Source organism: Rhinoderma darwinii, chromosome 4, assembly GCF_050947455.1.
Source record: "Rhinoderma darwinii isolate aRhiDar2 chromosome 4, aRhiDar2.hap1, whole genome shotgun sequence".
NCBI lineage: Eukaryota > Metazoa > Chordata > Amphibia > Anura > Rhinodermatidae > Rhinoderma > Rhinoderma darwinii.
In genome coordinates, this window is record NC_134690.1 from 266,014,917 (window position 1) to 266,036,872 (window position 21,956).

The 21,956-nt window shown below is 42.9% G+C and overlaps 1 protein-coding gene across 4 annotated transcripts in view; it reads left to right on the top strand.

Annotated features, from left to right (window-relative positions):
* LYST (lysosomal trafficking regulator) overlaps nt 1-21,956 on the top strand; it is a 342,444-nt gene that overhangs the window by 229,811 nt on the left and 90,677 nt on the right. For all 4 annotated transcript variants that reach the window (XM_075862446.1, XM_075862448.1, XM_075862447.1 and 1 more), the window contains 4 exons: nt 719-864; nt 3,329-3,425; nt 14,581-14,642; nt 17,590-17,645. In XM_075862446.1, coding sequence (XP_075718561.1) covers nt 719-864; nt 3,329-3,425; nt 14,581-14,642; nt 17,590-17,645 — 361 coding nt within the window. The remainder of the gene's footprint in view (nt 1-718; nt 865-3,328; nt 3,426-14,580; nt 14,643-17,589; nt 17,646-21,956) is intronic.

A 21,956-nucleotide genomic window follows, 5' to 3' on the forward strand; every position in this document is an offset into this window, starting at 1 on the left:
CTCATTCCCTGCCTCTCAGATCTCGCGCGATGAAGCAGCATATCTGCGCATGCGCGAGTTCAAAGAGACAGAGAGTCCTGGGTCCTGCCGCCGATGGCCATAGTGAAGCGCTCCTGCACGAAATGGTGAGTATATCTTAAATTCTATATTTTAAGGGTAAAAGTTGGGGGTCGTCTTATACGCCCAGTCGTCTTATACGCCGACATATACGGTACAATGTTTCTAAACAAATGAGCAGTATTATTTCCCAGATTTCCCAGACATTGTGATAATGATGCTGTAAACTTGGTCGCTGTGTGCCACTATTAAAGACTTGAGGGAGGAGGTTATAATGGTTCAAGTGAGCTGGTTTTGTTGACTTCACATTGGCTTATTACAGAACGTGAGCAGAAAAAAGTTTACACAGTTCAGCAATTTAATGTTTGGAATTCCTTCAATGTCTTCCCAACTGTGTAGCTAACATCCTGATTGTAAGATCACACTGCGATGCGTGTTCTCATCATCTGTCCAATGCGGAGATGCATATCTCAAAATCTTTGTATTCATTATTTCGTAAACTAAGATGAACCTTCTGTTTCTTTACATGTATTGTGTTCATAGTTGCTATCATATTGTGTGTACTTTATTGTATAGATTATATCGTAGTGCTGCCAAGTGTTTTCTGCTTTCATATATCTTAAAAGTTATCAATCTAACTTTTTTTTTTCTAATCTCAAAGGGCTGTTTGGTATGATCCAGCATCATATCCAACCTCTTTTCAGCTTGATCCAACTGAGGGTCCAAATAGAGAGAGAAGACGCTTACAAAAATGCTACTTAACCATTCCAAATAAATACATTATCAAAGACAGGCAAAGGCAAGAAGGCAAGTTATTTCTTGTTCTAACACTCACTCCTGGATATGTGGGTGCTTTGCATGCACAGTTGTCTGTTTTTTTCTATTTGCTATGCATCAGTTCGGGAATGATTTCTGCAAACCGCTTCCATGTAAATGTATAATTAGTTAAGAACTTTTTCAGCTTTTTGTTGATTATTATTTATACAGCAATATCATGTTTCTTCGCACTTTAACTTGGAAAACAGTAAGCTACATTAGGAGTTAGGACCATTCCCATACAAATTTACAATTTGTAAGGAATATGGTGGTATATACAACAACTGGTTGCCATGGGATACTGCACTTGATAGAGTAGAGACCCACTTAAAAGAGGTCGCCGTGAAGTGGCAAGTGGGCATATACAGATCGATAAAAATGTCAACTAAAAACCTCATGTTGGTACATTTTTTAATTTTACTGAGCTGCCATAGATAAAGTATAGCAAATGGATGTGCGGTCTAGGTTTTCTTCTCTTGACTTGTGGGTATATACAATAGGTTGAGTAAGCATATCTAGTCTTTTAAGAAGGATCTGGTGTTAAAACAATTAAGCTACATTCAGACGAGCGTCCGCAATTACTGACGTAAAAAACAGACGTTTTTCACATCCAAGGTGCACCCGTGCCGGACGCGTTGTCACGGATCCCCCATAGACTGGACTATATGGAAGGATGCGCTACACGCAGTAAAATAGGACGGACTATTTTTTCACGGACCATTCACACACTCCGTTGAAACAACGGTCGTGTGAATGGCCCCATTAAAATACATGAGTACGTGTGACGGCCGTTGTTTTAACAGCCATCACATGGACGTGATACACGCTGGTCTGAATAAGTCCTAAAGTGGAAACAGGGCTGAGTCATATAATAAAAATTTAAAAAAGGGTTTTCAAGGTTGACTTAGAGGCTTAGGGAGTGGCATGAGGCATGGAGTTTCATAGAAAAAGGAAAGGCCCAAAAGAAGTCCCGAATATAACAATCCGAGAAGGTTATTTAAATAGTGCACAAGTTTATTGGTCGGTGCAAAGAGCAGAGTTGCACAGGTCCTTGAAAGATAGGATTCTGAATTATATTCTCTGTGTAATGGGAAGCCAGTGGAAAGGCGGACATAAAGGTTTGGAATTTAATGAATGGGAAGATGAATACATTGTGCAGTAGAGATTCAACGGTTTTTACTTCAGATGCGGGAGGAGATCATGAGGGTGGAAAGGTAACAAGTGGCTGTCACAAATTCTAAATATAAAAAACACAAAATTTAATATTGCTGGCAAAAACGCCTTCGTATAAAACAGTGTTTAAACTCCCCGAAATGTAAGTGTAACCCCCTCCTCCCACTATATATATATATATATATATATATATATATATATATATATATATATATATATATATATATATGCCTTAGGGAACTGACCACTGTCCCTCTAGACAAAAAGCAGTAAATAGACAGTACTCACAAAGGCTTATAGTGAAAAAAGAGGGTGCTTTATTGACCCCAAAAGTGCGACATGTCGGTTCACACAACCTGAGCCTTTCTCAAGTCGACTATTGCTTCCGGCAAAACTACTGATCTGGTGCACAAAAGAGGCAAACGGAAACCACGGGCACCATCTCCGTCACCATTGAAATTTCAATGATGATAGAGAGGGAAACCTCTGGTTTCCGTCGGGGTCCCGTTCTGACGGAAACCTCCAACGGGACGTCAGAGCGGGACCCCAACGCAGATGTGAACAGATCCTTATAATGTAAATCAACCTCCAAAGTTCTCCATAGGTCATTTTCTAGCAAAGAAAAATTCAGGAACTATGGCCTTATGCTCATGACCGTGGTTTACACGGATTGGTGAGGGGACCCCAAATCCGAACCGCAAAAAATCGGGACCTCATTTTACGGTCCGGATTTGCGGGTTCACCAATACTGGTGAATTGTTGTGGATCAGTGAGTCCTGATGACACACTGATGCACAACAAAGGTTTTTTGCGATGAACCGCAACAGACCCGTGGTTTTGTGGACCGCAAAATCAATGTGGTTGTATGCTTGAGGCTCTTATTATGAAGTAAATAAAAATTTCACCATACAGTGTACTTAAATTATGCTGTCCTACAGTACACCTTACTACCGCTATCAAATAATATGAACAAATAACTCAGTGGGCCGTGTTTTATAGTAGATTAGGCTGTGTTTTCCACCTGCAGCTAGCTCCTTGTTTAGCACCATATGGTCATATGTCATCCAGCATATGTTGGCTTTCATTGAGAGTTACTTTTGTACTGATGCACACCTTTTAGAATATAAAAACAAACCTGTATTTATAATGAATACCCAGACTAGGCACACTTGGCCCCATCTTCAGACATTTTCAATGTTTTACTACCATTATTTTGTTTCTCAATTTCTTCCTATGCACGCGTACGTTTTTTTCATCTATTTATATATCTGTCATTTTACAGAATCTATTAAGCCACCTCTGTCTTACTTTTTTGAAGACAAAACGCATTCCTCTTTATCTTCTACTGTAAAAGAGAAAGCAGCAAGTGAACTCATAAGGTAAGCATTTTAATTTGTTCATATGTGCAAAGAACATACAAAGCCTCTCCTTGCTTTTTACTTTTTCTATTTACTTCATTTAAAGCGGTCTATTATCAGACTATGCTGCCCTATATAAGGGTAGCATAGTATGGGGACAGGTCTGATTTCCTATTAGCCAAAATGGCGCAAAAAATGCTGTGCCCATTGGTCTAGTAGGAGCAATCCAAGAATGCACCCGTTGTATTCAAGAGGAGATCACTCCCCCATCCTTCCCCCAACCTACTCATAATGATTGACGGCTGCTGTCTATGCAGATACACAGGTCTCGCACCATCACAGCGCCATTCATGTACGGTGGTGTGCTGGAAGGACTCGCCCTCTGCGCCATACATGAATTCCGAAGGTTGGAAAGAACCACTTGATAAATGAAAAAAGTAAGCAGAAGATGCCCCGCCTACACTGTTTGTCCGTCTCCAGGATCTTCTGCATACTCCTGAACCAAGCAGTCTTGTAATAATCCAGCAGAGATCACAGGCTAATTTCCTGCTGATCTGTTTGATTTTTGGCTGGTTACGGACTGAGGCCTCATGCACACGAACGTAAAAACGCCCGTAATTACGGGACCATAGACTTCTGTTGGCCACGGGTACCTTCCTGTTTGCTTATGGGAAGGTGCCCGGGCCGTTGAAAAATATGGAACATGTCCTATTTCAGGCAGTAATTACGACACGGGCAGGCCCATAGAAGTCTATGGGGTTCCCGTAATTACAGGTGGCTACGTGTGTGCACCCGTAATTACGGGAGCGTTGCTAGGTGACATCAGGAGATAGTCACTGTCCCAGGTGCTGAAAGAGTTAATATATCGGCAGTAACTCTTTCAGCACCCGGGACAGTGACTATCGCTGGAGTTAATAGTATTAAAAGTTAACTTACCCAGAACTCTTCTTCTTCCTCCAGTCTGGCACCCCGGGATGACGTTTCATCCCATGTGACCCCTGCAGGCAATCACAGGCTGCAGCGGTCACATGGACTGCCGCGTCATCCAGGGAGGTCGGCCTGGATGTCAAAAGAGGGACGCGTCACCAAGACAACGGCCAGGGTACGTATGAACTTTTTTCCTGATAGAGAGAAGGGGCTTCCGATTAGTGCAGAGAAAACGGGTCAGTAAATACGGGTGGAATACTGGGGACACTAGACCCGTATTTATGGGCACGGGTCCGTAAATACTGGTGGAATACGGGTCGAATACGTGTGACAATGGACCCGTATTTACGGGAGTAATAAAATATGTTTGTGTGCATGGGGCCTGAGAGGTAGGGCGGGGCATAATGATCCTTATGTTTTACTGCAAGATATCGCAGAGGGGGGTGGCTCCTGCTGCAGTCAGTTGGTTTACAGCCACACACAGGATTTTGAGAATGGTGAAGGGAAATTACTACCTGGGACGCTTGGATACACATATGTTTCTGTGTTAATTGCAATATGAAAAAAATAGTATTAAATCAGAAGATAAGATTAGAAGAGGAATTGCTGGATTATTTGTTTAATTTTTTGGGTGATTTTTTTATGCTTAGTGCTACTATTTTCCCCATCTCTGCACACATTTAGGAGGTCTAAGGAATTTCCTTGGATCTATACTTTCTCGTTAAATCATTCATTGGGGTCAAAGCACCATGGGTATATGCCCTTGACACTAGAAAGCTGACATTAGGTAAAAACGAAAGCAGAATGTTGGCTCCGCCTTGTGGTCTATACCTTCTTCTGTTACACCAAGCTACTCTGATTCTAGCCTAATGTCTGTAATAGGTGGACGTGACCTGCAGGTCTAATGCTTTTTTTATAATTTTACTTTTATGTATTTCAATTTCCATTAGCCGTATCTCCCTGCGAGAGCTGGGTGGAATCTTTTCCCCGCATTTTAGGTCATCCAGTCTCCAGTTGCTGCTGCTGGGGCTGTTTGTTTATATGTTGCTGTGCTGGGCTGTTGTCTGGGTCCCCCTTTACCTCTCCTGCAATGATATAGCCTCCAGAGCTTCCCCCTTCTATTTTTTGGCACCCCCTAGCCTACGTTTTTCCATTGCGCTGAGGGTGCACTCTCTGCGGCAGGCTTTATAAATTTAGAACCTATGTTTGGCCAGGCCTAGGCTGCGTTTAGGCGTGCCTGCTTACCTTCAGTCTCCGGCTTCCTCGGCTTCTCATTGGTAACATTGCGAGTTCTAGTCACATGATCTTGGCTTCCAATCACCTTGCAGAGTAGGCTCGGTTTCCTATAGGAGGAGTTTTATCTTCCTGTTCCTCCAGACGCTGGTTTGTTTTTTCCAGCAAGGCATCCTGGCAGCTTACTCAAGCATCAACGGCAGCATCTTCTCTGCAACCTGGGCTTGGGGACACAGCACCCAGGGACAGGTAGGCTTGCCTGTTAGCAATATTTTGTTACTTCAGGGCTCCTTCCATTTCTCCTCATGTCTTCAAGGCGAAAACACCCCTCACCCCCAGGATTGTCACGCACTTTGCGTGCATCAAGTGCAATTCAAAGTTCCCATATGGCCAGTCTGACCCTATCTGCACTCAATGTCTGATCCCCAGACCTTCCCTGGACACTCCGGCCACTGCTGCTAGTAAGTCTGACACCCTGGAATGGGCATCTTCCCTCACCCAGGCCGTAGATAACCACTCCCGCCCCTCACAGGGAATGGTGGAAGTCTTAAACCGGCTGCCTGAACAGATTGCTTCCCCGTTAGCCAGGTCCTCCTCCTGTGAGCTCCCGCTCTTGCTCTGCAGGCATGACCCGCAAAAAGGCCTGGAATTCTCATGGGACATACTCCCCTTCCTCAAATTTCTCGACGGATAGAGCCACCGAAGGTGGATCTGCTTATTACCCTGATATGGCCGAGACTGCCTCTACTGGGGACTTCGACTTGGAGTCTGCGCAAAGCACTTCTACGTCTCCCGTCATACAGGATCTTATCCGGGCGGTCAGAGATATCCTGCAAATCCCTGAGGACACTCCTGACTCATCACGAGGACATCTAAAATTATGCCACAGCTAGGAAGATTTGCCTTTCAGTAACTTATTTTAAAGGTGACAGAGGCGTCCCCCTCTAGTTTTTCCTGCCCATAAGGGGAAGGTCTTTGCCCACAGCTAAAAGGATGGACGTCCTGTATCCCTTTTCGGATGAATGCGTCTCTATGTGGTCGGCCTGTCCAGTAGTGCATCATCCTGTGGCTCAACTGTCTGAAGAAACTACTCTGCCTATAGTGGGTGCTGCTTCTCTTAAAAATCCCATCGATAAGATGGTGGATTCTATGCCTAAGGCCTCCTTCTCGGCCGCTGGCGCTGTCAATCGGCCCTCGTTTGCAACTTTTGGGTTAGCAAAGCCTGCATAGTCATGGCAAAGCGGCTCAACAGGTCTCACGCCTCGGGGAGCCATATCAGAAGCACTCTCTTCTGGCTTCCCAGCTGATCCAGGCATTTAAGAACCTCTGTGATGTTTGGATTGAGTTGGCCTGCCGCTCCGCTAAGGCTATGGCTAATGTAGTGGCTATCTGCTGTGCTATCTGGATTCGCACCTGGAATTCTGAGCCTGCCTCCAAGAAGGCTGTCTTTGATCTTCCAATGACCCAGAACCTTCTCTTCAGTCCCGACCTGGCTAGACTAATTGCCGGTGCTACAGGGGGTAGAAGTACCTTACTTCCCCAGCAGCAGTGTCACCCAGCTGCCTCTTCAGGGCCTCAGAGGTTTCGTTCCTTACGGAACTCTCACTCATGTCATAGGCATTCTCCCCGAGACAGGCGTGGCAGCCCCGCCACCTCTTCTAGGCCTGCCTGCCCTGAGGACCTCCTCAGCCTAACGCCTCATGCACACGACCGTTGTGCCACTTGGGCCATTTTTTACGTCATCCGAGTGGCACCCGATAGTCTTCATAGTCCCATTCACTTTAGCGGGTGAAATCGGGTCTGTGAAAAATGATCCGAGTCTCCAATCCGAGGAAAGATAGGACACGTTCTATTTTTCCTCGGATCACTGACAGGACTCGGCCGGCGCACACGGTCGTATGCATGAGGCGTTAAGGTCTTCCCTCATCTGAGTTATTTCCTTGGGTGGGGGGGCAGCTGCTCTCCTTTCAAGAGACATGGCTCGCAAGTGTAGTTGATGCCTGGGTCTGAGAGGTCATGTCGACGGGATACAAGATAGAATTTTCTTCTCTTCCGCCAGGTCTGTTCTTCCTTTCGACTCCTCCTCGGTGCCCTGCCGTGCACTCACCTTTACCTGAGCCATCCACGCTCTCCCCCAGCAATAGGTCATTGTCCCTGTCCAGGTCCAGAGCGGTTCCAGGGCTTCTACTCCAACCTTTCCACTATCCCTAAAAAGGATGGTTCCCTTTGTCCTATCCTGGCTCTCAAGCGCCTCAATCAGCATGTCATCATCCCCTGCTTTTTTCCTCGCTTTGCAGTGGGTTCCGATCATTTCCAATTTGTGGCACTTCCCTTCGGCTTTGCCACTACACCCAGGGTCTTCACCAAAGTCATGGCATTTCTCATGGCCCTGCTTCGATCCAGGGAGGACTCCGTAATCCCGTACTTGGATGACCTCTTGGGGAAGGCCCCCTCCAAACAGGACAATTTGGCCAGTCTTCAGATCAACCTTGACTTCCTTCGCCGTTTTAGGGTGGATAGTCAATGAGGACAAGTCCTCTCTCATCCCCTCTCAACCGATCTAGTTCCTGGGCATGATCCTCAATACCCGGATGGGCAGGTTTTTTCTTCCGAAACCAAAGATCAACTCTACACAAAAGGGAGTATAAGTGCTGCGAAGGAACTCTCCCTGCTGTTTTTGCTTCAGGGTTCTTGCGACGATGGTTTCCTTGTGCGAGGCAATTCCGTTCGCCTAGCTTTACACTCGCCCTCAACAGTTGTCGATTCTTGCTCGCTGGGACAGGTATCCGGTCTCCTTGGATCTTCCGAACCGGCTTCCCTCGCTGGTTCATTGAGAACTGTTACGGTGTGTGTCCTCCCCGAACATACCCATGGGGAAGCCCTTTGCCATCCTCCATTGGCAGGTGGCCAGGACTGATTCCAGTCTGTCGGGTTGGGGACGGTCTTCGGCCACCTCATGGTCTAGGGCCAGTGGTCCATCTCGCACACTTGTCTCCAGATAAACATCCTGGAGCTGAGGGCAATTTTACTGGAGCTCTCCCATTGGATATCCCTCCTCACGGGCCTTCCGGTTCGTGTCCAGACAGAGAACTCTACGGCCATATTTCACAGTCTCTGCCTTCACTGGGGCACTCTAAACATGGACCTCTTGCCTCCCACCTCAACCACAAGTGCCCAGCTTACGTCGCCAGGGCCAGGGACCGCACCTTAGGGGCTGACGTAGTGGTTCTTCCTTAGTCAGATTTCAGCCATAGCTACACCTTTCCGCCTCATCGCCCTCCTGCCTCGGGTCCTCCAGAAAGTCAAGGACGTGGGGGTTCCAGCCATTCTGGTTGCTCCAGATTGGCTGCGGAGGGCGGGGTACGCAAATCTCTTCTTCCTGCTCGGCTGTTGAAGCGATTTTTCTGAACTGTTAATTCAGACCATGGTAAAGGCTTGGAAGCCCCAGTCCCAAGGGATCTAACATTGCATGTGGCGGGTATATTTCAGGTGATGTGAGCTTCAACACTTCCACCGCCTTTGTTGCTCTACTCCACGCATAATATTCTTCCTTCAGGCGGAGATGGACCAGGGACTTAGTCTGGCGATACTGAAGTGTCTGCTCGGTCGATTTTTGGTTGGCATTTCAATGCTCCAATTAAGATGTTCTTGCAGGGGGTCGCCCATTGTGCTCCTCCGTACCGTCCTCCAGAGCCTCAACTTGGTCCTTGACTCTCTTCAATCGTCACCATTTGAACCTATCTGGGATGTCTCACCCTGTGTCTTGACCTGGAGGGTTGCCTTTCTGGTGGCCATTACTTTGATCCGCAGGGTGTCTCAATTGGCCGCTTATCTTGCAGACCCCCCTTCATGGTCTTCCATAAGAACAAGGTGGTGTCTTCTTTCCACCTCAATTTGGACATTGCTCTGCCTTTCGTTCTGTCCTAACCCCTCTCATCAGAGGGAGCGTTCGCTGCACCGACTGGACGTGGTCTGATCACTCCGAATCTATCTTTTGGTTACGGAGTCATTGCGCTGCTCTGACTCTTTTTTTTGGCTCCGGAGGGCCCAAGCAAGGGTGAGCCGGCCTCGAAGTCCTCCATTTCCAGGTAGATTCGGCTGGCTATCAAGGAGGCCTACTCTGCTAAGGTTAGGGATCCTACCTTCCGGGTCACTGCCCACTCTACGCGGGCAGTTGGTGGGTCCTGGGTAGTCCGGCATCAGATTTCTACCTCTCAGATTTGTTAGCCTGCTACCTGGGCCTCGGTTCATACCTTTATGGATTTAGCAGATCCATTCACTGGCTTCCGCCAATGCCAGTCTAGGCCGTATGGTGTTGCAGGCAGCTGTGAGTTAGCCTGTTCTCATGGTGGTGTTTTTTTCTGCCCACACTCAGGGACTGTTCTGGGACGTCCCATGGTGCTGTGTCCCCTAATTAATGGTTTAACGAGAAAATTGGATCTTTGTACTCACCATAAAATCCCTTTCTCATTCATCCTCTGTTTTTTTTCTTTGTGGATTGTTTTTGTTTTCCCAGGTGGTTCTTGTTTTTTTTTCCCGGGTCTAGGACGTGTTGGTGTTTTTGTTTTTTAGTTTTATACTCTCCTACTGCTCTTGGTACAAACCTGAGTAGCTTGGTTTCTCTAGTGTCAGCCTCCTAGTGGCAAGCCATGTCCCCCAATTCATTAAATGAGAAAGGGATTTTACGGTGAGTACAGAAATCCAATTATTATGAACTTTACTGCTGTACTCTTTTCTGTCACATGAAGATTCATGAACAATGTGCAATATTTGCTTATTGTAAATTTGATAAAATATGCATTTTTGTTTAACTAAGATGACTCGGATAACGTAAAATATTTTGCCAACATTTTGACATGTGTTTGATTAGTAAAAAAAATATATTCACCTATTAAAAAAAAATAGGTGAACATCATATCAATGTCCGTTCATCAGATAAATTTATTTTATGCATAAATCGGAAGTTAAAGCTATATTTGAAGTTTGCTAATAATGTTGAGATCTGTCATTTTGTCAGGAGGGGGAGGGATGGAAACAGAGACAGAAAGACAAACAATATCCAAAACTAGTCCTTCATTGCAACAATATCTGAAATGTAGAAGACCACATAATCCACCAGTGTACAACCGCCATAATTGAGACCCTAAGAGATTATACATCCATAGAAGTTCCAGAACAAGTTATTAGTGTGTAGTACCCAAACGGGGTGTCACCTGGGGGCCCCCATGTAGGTAGTTCGTTGTGAAGGAAATAGTCATAAGCGGACGGTCTTTTCTAAACAAAAGAGCCCAGGACAAAGTGCAGACATGTGTTAACGATTCAGCTGCTGTTTGGAGAGGAAAGGAAAAAAAGGGGGGCAGGGGAAAGGGGAATGAGGACGTGCAGACCAGAAGCACCTCAAGGGTCTAAAGTCACAAAGTCAACTGCAAGTATGCGCAAAAACAAACAAAAACTTAGTGATGCGGGTAAGACATAACTATAATAGATGTCCCAACTAGAGTCTGTTCAAGGTACCAGACGGTGGAACAGAAATATTTACATATTCTGGATATAACATAGGTACGCAAGAGCTGCATGATTGGTTGCCATGTTTCCAAAGATTTTTGTGTAGAGGCTTTTTTTTTGTGAAATTCGATATGGTAAACACCAAAATGTATCTAACATTAACTCTATTACACTTCCATTTTTCTCAGATAAGTTGAACATTTTTGTTTTAAAGAGCGTGAAGGTGAACGCCTGTTGAAATGAGTTATCAACATTTTAAATATTAGCTGTATATACAGGGTGGGTCATTTATATGGATACACCTAAATAAAATGGGAATGGTTGGTGATATTGACTTCCTGTTTGTGGCACATTAGTATATGGGAGGGGGGAAACTTTTCAAGCTGGGTGTTGACCATGGCGGCCATTTTGAAGTCGGACATTTTGTATCCAACTTTAGTTTTTTCAATGGGAAGAGGGTCATGTGACACATCAAACTTATCGAGAATTTCACAAGAAAAACAAAGGTGTACTTGGTTTTAACGTTACTTTATTCTTTCATGATAGTGCAGGGCCACGAAAATTATGTACATCTCTTCCCACTCTGGGAGGCAGAAAAATCGGTTACGATATATATGTATATAATCGTCTCACTATTAACCCCTTTAATGACCGGTCCTGAAAAGGTCTTCATGACCAGCTACGTTTTTCAGTTTTTACCCCTCTGCATTTCAGCAGCCATAACTTTTTTATTTTTTCATTGACATGGCCAAATGAGGCCTTTTTTTATGCGAGAGAAATTGTATTCTTTTTTTTTCATAGTTTTGGAGTTAGAAAAAAAAAATTTTTACGGCGTGAATATAAGAAAAAGCGATTTTCTGCATAGTTTTTCTTGTTTATTTTTTTATTCCGTTCAAGTTCTACGCTAAATAACCCGTTAGATTAATTCTTCAAGTTATTACGGTCGTTTAGATACCTAATATATGTAGGAGTTTTTTTAATACCATTAAGGGATAACTTTATTTATAACTTTATTTTTTACTTGTAATGTGTTAGCATACTCCTGTATGCTAATACATCATACTGTGTCACTCTGACACATTCTGCTGTTAGGGCAGCACATAATGTGCCCTAACAGCAGGCTTACTGAACAGGCAGCCCTGGGGTCCTTTGTAGGTCCCCAGGGCTGACTGCAGAGGGATTGCCCGGTGTTTGATCACGTCACCGGTTTTCCGATGAGTAGATCAAAGCGGGGAGTACCGCTTGATCTTGCTGTGGTCATGGACCGCGCCGATCAAAGGGTTAAACAGCTGGGTTCAGAATGCTTTCCAACCCCAGCTGTGTTCAGCAGGCTGCTCTAAGATCAGGAGCTGTTCGCTCCTGCTTAGAGGATGAACGCTCACAGGAGCGCTCATCAGCCTCTTCTACAGCGACGCCAAAAGACATTGCTGTAGACTAAGCACCAGCATTGCCTGCCGTCAAAAGACGATCGGCGGTCGGTAAGGTGTTAAGAGGTACAGACTTAGGGCACATTCAGACATGGCAGAATTTTTCCACTGCAAATGTTGCTGCAGATTCGCGGCAATTATGCAATGAACTTGCAGCAACATTTGCAGATATCACAGCGGAATTGCCACAGATTTTAGATTTTGCATTGCAAAGGCTGAAATCCGCAGTGAAATTCCGCTGCTTCTCCGCAACAAAATGTGCACGCTGCAGAGTGAAAATTATGCACTGCAGCTTAAATTCCGCACCGTTTTTTTCGGTAACGTCTGAACTAAGTTACCTAAAAATGTATAGGAACCAATGTAAAAAACGACTGATGCAGATTTCCACTGCGGACTGCCCACAGCGGAATTAAACAGCAATTCTACCACATCTGAATGTGCCCTTACGATTCAGGTGATGTGACCAGAAGACATAGGTTCGAGGGCACCCCTGCTTGATAAAAGGGCTCTCTGCTTGGTCCTAGTAGGACGAAAGATAGTGGCTGCATCTGTGTACTTTCTGGCTGCACTGCACACGGCCCTACAGGCTTTCACATGGTCCTACTCGTCCCTTAGTCTTGCACAACTCATGGCCACTGTTAGTACACCTTCATTTGACTGTCTTGGGCCATGTCTCTGCTACGTCCTTTTTCACCGCCCAGCTGAGCTATCCGTACAGTGGGGCCTCACACGCCACCCTTGCTTGCTCTTCAGGACTTGTTGCCACCTCAGGTCTAATGATGGATACTGACTAGGTCTGTCCGCATCAGTCTCTCTCAGGCTTCGCAGTTTCAGCTCCAATTAATCGGTCGCTCTCGCTCCTTTAACCTCCATGACCGCTTTTGCACATTTCCCCGCAGTAGCACCTCTCTCTTGATCGACAGTACACAACTCAGGTCACGCAAACTTACGTCCACCACTAAACATGGACTGGCGGGCTAACCACTCTGTTATAGTTCAAGTGCTGCCCCCAGGTATGATAACGTACACACACTAAGGCCTCGTGCACACTTACGTCACGCTTTTGACGGGTCCGTGAACCCGTTTTAGCGGCCGTGTGGTGTCCGTGTGCACTCCGTGTTTCCTTTTCCGTGCGCCGAGCATGGTACTGTCCAGGGTGACAATACCATGCTCGGCGCGTGGAAAATACAATTTTAATGTAATAAAAAAAAATAAGTTCATACTTACATTCCTCCTGTCCGGCCTCTAGCGATGACGTTCAATCCATGTCGCCGCTGCAGCCAACCACAGGCTGCCGCGGCAGCCAATCACAGGCTGCCACGTCACAAAAGAAGGTCGGACTGGAGGAAGAAGAGGGACTCGTCACCAAGACAACGACCGGGTACGTATGAAATGCTTTTTATTTTATTTTTAATCAGCAGCCTCTTTTCTTTATCAGTTATTGATAGAGACAAGTGGCTGCCGATTAGTGTAATATTTTTCTAATGTTTTTCTGCCCGCCCGGCGTTTGCTAGGCAACGGCTCCGTCACACACGGACGTGTGCCTTCCGTGTGCCTTCAGTTTTTTTGACGGCCCCATTGACTTGCATGGGCCTCACGGTCACGGATTCTCGGACCAAAGTAGGACATGCTCTACTTTGGAACGGAGCAACGGACCGTCAAAAAAACTGAAGTGTGCATGGCCCCATTGAAATTAATGGGTTCAGGGTGCTATCTGTGACAAAAACGGATAGCACCCTGAAGGAAAAAACTGAAGTGTGCATGAGGCCTTATGCGTCTCTCATCACCCTGTTACAGAGTGTTATATACAGCCCAAATATATACATGTCCGGGCCGTAAATTTAATTGTGTGAACAAGCTAAGCAATTTCCCGTAACTTCCTTTGTATATTGCGGCTTAATACCTAATCGGATTTCGTTGTCATTTGCGTTCAATGAACCCCCTTAACAGTTTTTAAATTTCAGCATGGAAAGGGAACAGGGAATGCGAGCTCAGACTCCTATCACCAGATAAACTTTGAAGGAATGTGTATTCTTAAATTGTGAAGTTCAATTAAAATAATTTGTTTTTCACTTTTTATTTAGGGTAAATCGGAGGTGTATTAATGTAGCACCATCAAGGGAAACAGTTGGAGAACTCCTGTTAGGTTGGTGATTATGAAAAAATACTATGACTATGCTTAAATAAAATATAATTTTTATATTGTGTGAAAGTATGATATGAAGTATAATATGAAAGTATTCATTAGTATTTAGTACTTAGTATTAGTACTTTTGCTTTTGTGATTCCTGCACGTAACATGTATGTGTGCGTGCAGATATATATATATATATATATATATCTATATACTGTGTGCCTATGTATGTATGTGTGTATATATATATATATATATATATACATATATATATGTGTGTGTGTGTTACATGCATGACTGAGTGCCAATAAACAATGCATTTCAGTTTTAAGTCCGGGTTTACATAGGACAGTGGGTGCACTATATTTCTGCATTCAAAATTGTGGAAAATAAAGCGCAAGTTGCCAATTATATACTGTCCAAACAAAGCATGAATGTAGAGGTGGCCGTGCATGTGTTTTTCTCCATTCTCATGGAAGTTACAGAAACAGCTGAGCAAGCGGATATGCCATTAGTGTTTCAGTTGGGAATACCCCTTTAAACCCCTTCCCGACATTTGACGTTGGGTTATGTCATAGCCGGGAAGGGGAATATGGAGCAGACTCATGGGCTGAGGCCGCTCCATACTCAGCGGGTGTCGACTGTATGTTACAGCCGGGATTGGAGATAACTTCAATACCGTCCGCGGCATCTAATGCTGTTGGAGGGAGTTGCCCTCCTCTTTCTAACAGCCCGTTCCCCCTGACGCGATCGCAGAGTGCCATTAATTGTTATGGCCACCTGGGGGCCTAATGAAGGCCCCCAGGTCTGCCATCCTTCAGCTCCTGGTCTTAATAGGAGCCGGTAAAAAAACACAATATACTGCAATACATAAGTATTGTAGTATATTGTGCAAGTAATTCAACGATCACTAATTCAAGTCCCCTAGTGGAACTAGTAAAAAAAAACAAAACTGTTAACGTTTTTTCTTATATGCAAAAAAAATATTAAAAGTGAAAAAAAACAAAACTTTCATACGTTTTTCTCCATAACGAATGTATAAAAAATAAACATACTTGGTATTGCCTCTTCTGTAAAAGTTTGAACTATTAAAATATAACATTTAACTAGCACGGTGAACGCCTTTAAAAAAAATAATAATTCAGAATTGCTGTTTTTTTGTCAATTTTGTTTCCCACAAAAAATCGAATAACAAGTGATCAAAAAGTCGTATGTACCCCAAAATAGTACCAATAAAAACCTGCAATAAAACATAAGCCCTCACACCACCTAATTGCCAGAAAGTTAAAAAAGTTATGGCTCTCAGAACATGGCGACACAAAACAAATATTTTTTTAAACAATTAGTTTTTACTTTGTAAAAGTAATGAAACATGAAAAAAAAAAATGTGGTTGTGCTGTATTCGTATTAATCCGGCGAATAAAGCTATCATGTCCGTTTTACATCACCGTGAATTCTACAGAAGAATTGTTTTCCCATCCACCCCACAAAGAATTTTTTCCTAGTTTTCTAGTACAAGATATAAATGGTGAGATGAAAAACGAAAACTCGTCACATAAAAAACAAGCCCTCATACGGCTATATAGACGAAAAAGTAAGCAAGTTATGGCTTTTAGAAGGTGGGAAGGAAAAAACAACAAAGAAAAATCAAGAAATGCCTTCAACGGCAAGGGGTTAACCACAGAAAATTTCAGATAAAAGAAATCGCAGTAATCCTAAATTCTAGGTCACATTTATTGATGTATTATTTTATATTATCACTTCACCTTTCTAAGGCTTCGTTCACATCTGCGTTGTGGCATCCGTTCTAGCAGATCCGTTGAAATAAAAAAAACAGACAGTGATTGATGCCAGACTAAATTCAACGGAAGGTAAAATATGCTTGTTTTTGACAGATCGGTTTACCGGATCCATAAAAAAAAACTCTCTTTTTTCCGTTTGTGTCAGTTTGTCATGAGTTATACTCCGTTTTTATCTTTGCATCTTTCTTGCTTTAATTTTTAGTCTGCGCATGTGCAGAAAAAAAACGCATCCATTACACGTAATGTATAACTGATACAAACGGATGGAATATCCGTTTGCATCCGTTGACTTCAATGTTAACAAAAACGGAAAACTCCTTTCCGTCAGGTTCGCGTAATAATTTGCCAGAAACAATAGCGCAGCAGACTACGGTATTTCTGTTCTAAAAAAAAAAAGCGGAAACCTGACGGAACAGAGCCTGACTGAGTACAACTGATGCAAGAATAAAACCCATTGAAATCAATGGTTTTATTTTTTACGTAAACGTTAACTTCCGTTCTTGTGGTCCTCTGACTGATACGCTAGAACGGAAGCCACAACGCAGATGTGAATGCAGTCTAACCTATTTTCTTCTCAAGTGACTTAATTTGGCATAACATTTTTACTATTAGGGTATGTGCACACACACTAATTACGTCCGTAATTGACGGACGTATTTCGGCCGCAAGTCCCAGACCAAACGCAGTGCAGGGAGCCGGGCTCCTAGCATCATACTTATGTACGATGCTAGGAGTCCCTGCCTCGCTGCAGGACAACTGTCCCATACTGTAATCATGTTTTCAGTACGGGACAGTTGTCCTGCAGCGAGGCAGGGACTCCTAGCATCGTACATAAGTATGATGCTAGGAGCCCGGCTCCCTGCACTGAGTTCGGTCCGGGACTTGCGGCCGAAATACGTCCGTCAATTACGGACGTAATTAGTGTGTGTGCACATACCCTTACAGGTTTTGGGATTAGAGAGATAAAAATATTTTTTTTGTTACGTTCTGGCATCTTTACTGATTAACACTTGGCGATAATACAGTACAATAATAGCAAAGATAGAAAGTTATTTACAGATTGTGATTACTTTAATGGTTATTTTGACCTTTTATAACGCCAATAGTTTATGTAATTATTTTAACTAACTTTTTATGTTTAACTTTTTTCTGCTTAGGGAAATCTGGCATGTATTTTGTTGAGGACTCTTCAACTGATACAGTAGAATCCAATGTAAGTATTGTAAACATACTTTATTAAAAGGGAAAGTTGCACATGTAATAACCCCCTGCGCCTAATCAAACCACTTGTGACTCGGATGTTTCCTGTAATCTAATTCGCTAATAATTTTGGTCTATTCAATTCTGGTGACTATCTGCATAAGCATAGTCGGCGTGTACGAACTCTGCACATCTTGAACCTTTATTTTTAGGGTATGTGCACACGACCTATTTTTAGACGTAATTCAGGCGTTTTACGCCTGAAAAGACGGCTCCAATACGTCTGCAAATATCTGCCCATTGCCTGCAATGGGTTTTACGATGTTCTGTTCAGACGAGGTGTAAAATTACGCCCGCGTCAAAGAACTGCAGGACACTTCTTGTCACGTTTTTGGAGCTGTTTTTCATTGACTCCAATGAAGATCAGCTCCAATTACGTTTGTAAAAGACGCCGTGAAAAACGCGAGTACTTGCAAAAACGTCTGAAATTCAGGAGCTGTTTTCGCCTGAAAACAGCGCCGTAATTTCAGACGTATTTTTAGTTGCCGTGTGATCATACCCTTAGGTGTCGTTTATCTAAAGCTCTTCTTTGGACATACTTTTACCCACAGAATTGACTTTTTACTTTAAGCAAAATTGTAGGAATGCTGCCAGCAGTATGGAGTACTGGGCGGCATATTGAAAATGTGTAAAGTGTTTACTTTTATAAGATGTATGGTGGTACAATATGACTTGACAATTTTAATATTTTCAGCTTTTCTGTATGTCCAAAGTGTGAAAATTGTTGCGTCAGCAAATGGTTAAAGGGGTGTTATACTGGAAAATTGCAAAACTTTTCATTATAAAATGAATAAGCTTTTTGCTTAAACTATACTTTTTGTATCGTTTCCTCCCAGTATCAAGATCTCTGCTTGCAGTCATTCAATTGTTTACTAGTGGATTAAAATCTGTTCTTGTCATGTGATCTCCTTAGAAGACAGAGCTTTGATAACTGTAATGTAACTGTAAATAAGTCCTTCACAGACCTTCTACGGTACAAATACTTTTGCTTAAAATAAATTAAGCACATGAACTGCATTACCAACATTCAGATTTGGTATGATATCCCCATAAATACTGGGCATGTTGGTTAGGCCGGATTTACACGACTGTGTGCCTTTTGCGCGTGCAAAAAACGTGGCGTTTGGCGCGCGCAAAAGGCACTTAACAGCTCCGTGTTTCATCACCATATGATGCGCGGCTGCGTGATTTTCACGCAGCCGCTATCATTATGACACACTGTATGTTTGTAAACGGAAAAGCACGTGGTGCTTTTCTGTTTTCAATCATACTTTTGACTGCTGTTGCGCGAATCACACGCGTCCCACGGAAGTGCTTCCGTGAGGTGCGCGTGATTTTCACGCACCCATTGACTTCAATGGGTGCGTGATTCGCGAGAAACGCACAAATGCACAGCCCCATAGACCAATATAGGTCCATTCGAGGCGCGTGAAAATCGCCAGCGTTGCACGGACGTATATCACATTGGTGTAAATCCGCCCTTAGACACAACCTGTGTTTCAAAAATCCATGCTGGCTATCTATTATTAGATTATTTTCTTCTATACAATTTTGCAGCTTTCCCGTCAAATACCTCCAAATATTTTACATAAAATAGAATGGGTTAACCAGTTTCCCGATTCCACCGTTTAACCCCTTTAAGCAATAATACAACATCAGCCGTCCTCCAATACTGTGAAGCTGGTCAGGCTAAGAAAATAAACTGTTCTATCGATTCCCAATAGACCACTTTGAGAACAGGCCTCCTGCATGTCATGTGTTTAACACAGATGAAAGCTACATGGGGTCATTTTTTCGACACCTTCTACATTTATATTCTTATGACTATTTTTTAGCCTAACAATGTTATCAGATTTTATTTCTTGACATTCCATACTAAAACTATTTTTGTAATCCATTTTAATGTTTGTCATGTCTTTTTGTACCCAACTTTGCCAATAAAATTTCATTTTAGTATTACCTGTTGATCTATTTGTGCATGTATTGTATTGTATTTTCAGTAACTTTAAACTTTAGTAGTTCAAATTCTCTCAGGTTTTTTTTTCTATTTAGCCATATTAAGACTTTTCTATTTAGCCATATTGGTCTTCTTTTATTGATAATGTTTTTTTAATAAGGATTGCTTACAAATTTATTGCTACACATATATATATATATATATATATATATATATATATATATATATATATATATATATAAAATCTCACACACACTGTAGAATAATGTGTTTTTCCCTAGGGCAGTTTATCATCTTCTCTATACTTTAATTTTTCAGTAACAATTTTGGTGTTAAAAATAGCCGGTGGGTAATAAAAATACACTAAAGTTCCAGACTAGGAGAGAGCCTGGGCATTACTTGTAGCGATTTTGCCCAGGCTTAGACGTAAGTAAGTGTTGCTGCTTTAGATCTTGTAAAAGATATTCATATATCTTAGACAGTGAATTCCTAGGTTTTTTTTTATACTGCCCACGAAATGCCAGATCAGAATGCAAGATCTGATATTTAAGACTATTTAGGCACTTTTTAAACGGACCAATCATTGGGTGAACGAGCGTTCATACAAACGATCGATCCCGATTATTTCCCTGTGTAAACGCTCATTCATCGGCTGATTGCATCTTTTATGCATTATCAACTATTATCGATGCAAGGGGCTGAGCGATCGTAGTAACGATCATTCGTCCTCATACTGAATGATCATTGCCTCATTTAAGCACCGATCGATGAGCTGTATTGTCGATCGGCACTCGTTTTAAAAGTGGTTAACACGGGTGATATCTGCCTGTGTAAAACCTTATCTCTTACCTCAGATCTTATTTGTGGAGATCTGTAAAACTCCACTTTCGGAAGAAAGAATTCAGCTTGTAATGCAACAAAAGATTTAACTAACCCATTAAAAAAATGATCAGGTAGAGTTTTTATCCCACATCTACTCCAATTAATACCAAAATTAAGTGCACTCAAGGGACATAGTTATCGCAAGATGGAGTTATAGCTAAAGACGTAGCAATTTTTGCCAAAGATCCAAAATGATGTAATAAAGTACAGGAGAGTTTACTATACGGATGAAAGGATGGTTGTCCAGATTCTAATAATTAAAAAGGATTTGTGAATCTGAGGGCCAAGAAAGAGTAATTTCACATAACCCATGTGAGTCCCAGTTTATTAGATATTGTAGCTGTGATGCTATGCAGCATAGCTTTAGATTTGGTATCACAGCTCCCCCCTCACACTATGTGGATAGCACAAATACTTTAATTTGATACAACGTCGTTTTGGCAGAATGCTTATTTTTACAAGTCTTAACTCTAGACATAAAAGGAAGGTTTAATTTAGGCCAAGTCTTACATTTCTGTCTCATATAGGAAAAAAGGAGTTATATTTAATTTCTCATAATCCACTAGATTTTCTGAGATAAATATATCAAAATATTTAAATTGGTTTTGAACGGGGACTATTGGTATGGTAGTTTGTTTATAATGCCCAAGGATTGTCCTGAATATCTACCAAAAGTGCTTAGTGTATCAATAAGTACCGGCAATGCAACGGAGGGCGTAGCCAGATAAACCATGATAAACTCTGCAAAGAGACATTTTGTCTTCATTTTGGCCAGATTTGAAGCCATCAATCGATGGCTACATAGGGTCAGGGACTTCAGTGCAACTCAAGTACCAATGGCGGAAGGGGACACCCCTGACAGGTACCTCTAGCTAGCGAGAATGGAGCGGAGACCATATCATTCATTTTGAATCTTGCGCATGGATTGCAATAAAAATCTTCAATGATTCAATGAGCCCCACTGGCCCGGCTAAGTTATTTAACACGCATCCCAGCAGCTACTTTGTCTGCAAGTACCAATGGCGGTAGGGGACACCCCTGACAGGTACCTCTAAAAAGCGAGAATGGAGCGGAGACCATATCATTCATTTTGAATCTTGCGCATGGATTGCTTTAAAATTTTTCAATGATTCAATGAGCCCCACTGGCCCGGCTAAGTTATTTAACACGCATCGCAGCAGCTAATTTGTCTGCAAGTACCAATGGCGGAAGGGGACACCCCTGACAGGTACCTCTAGCTAGCGAGAATGGAGCGGAGACCATATCATTCATTTGAATCTTGCGCATGGATTGTGATAAAGAATTTTTAATGATTCAATGAGCCCCACTGGCCCGGCTAAGTTGTTTAACACGCATCGCAGCAGCTACTTTGTATGGTGGTATATTAACCCCTTAATGACCTATGAAGAAAATGTACATCACGGT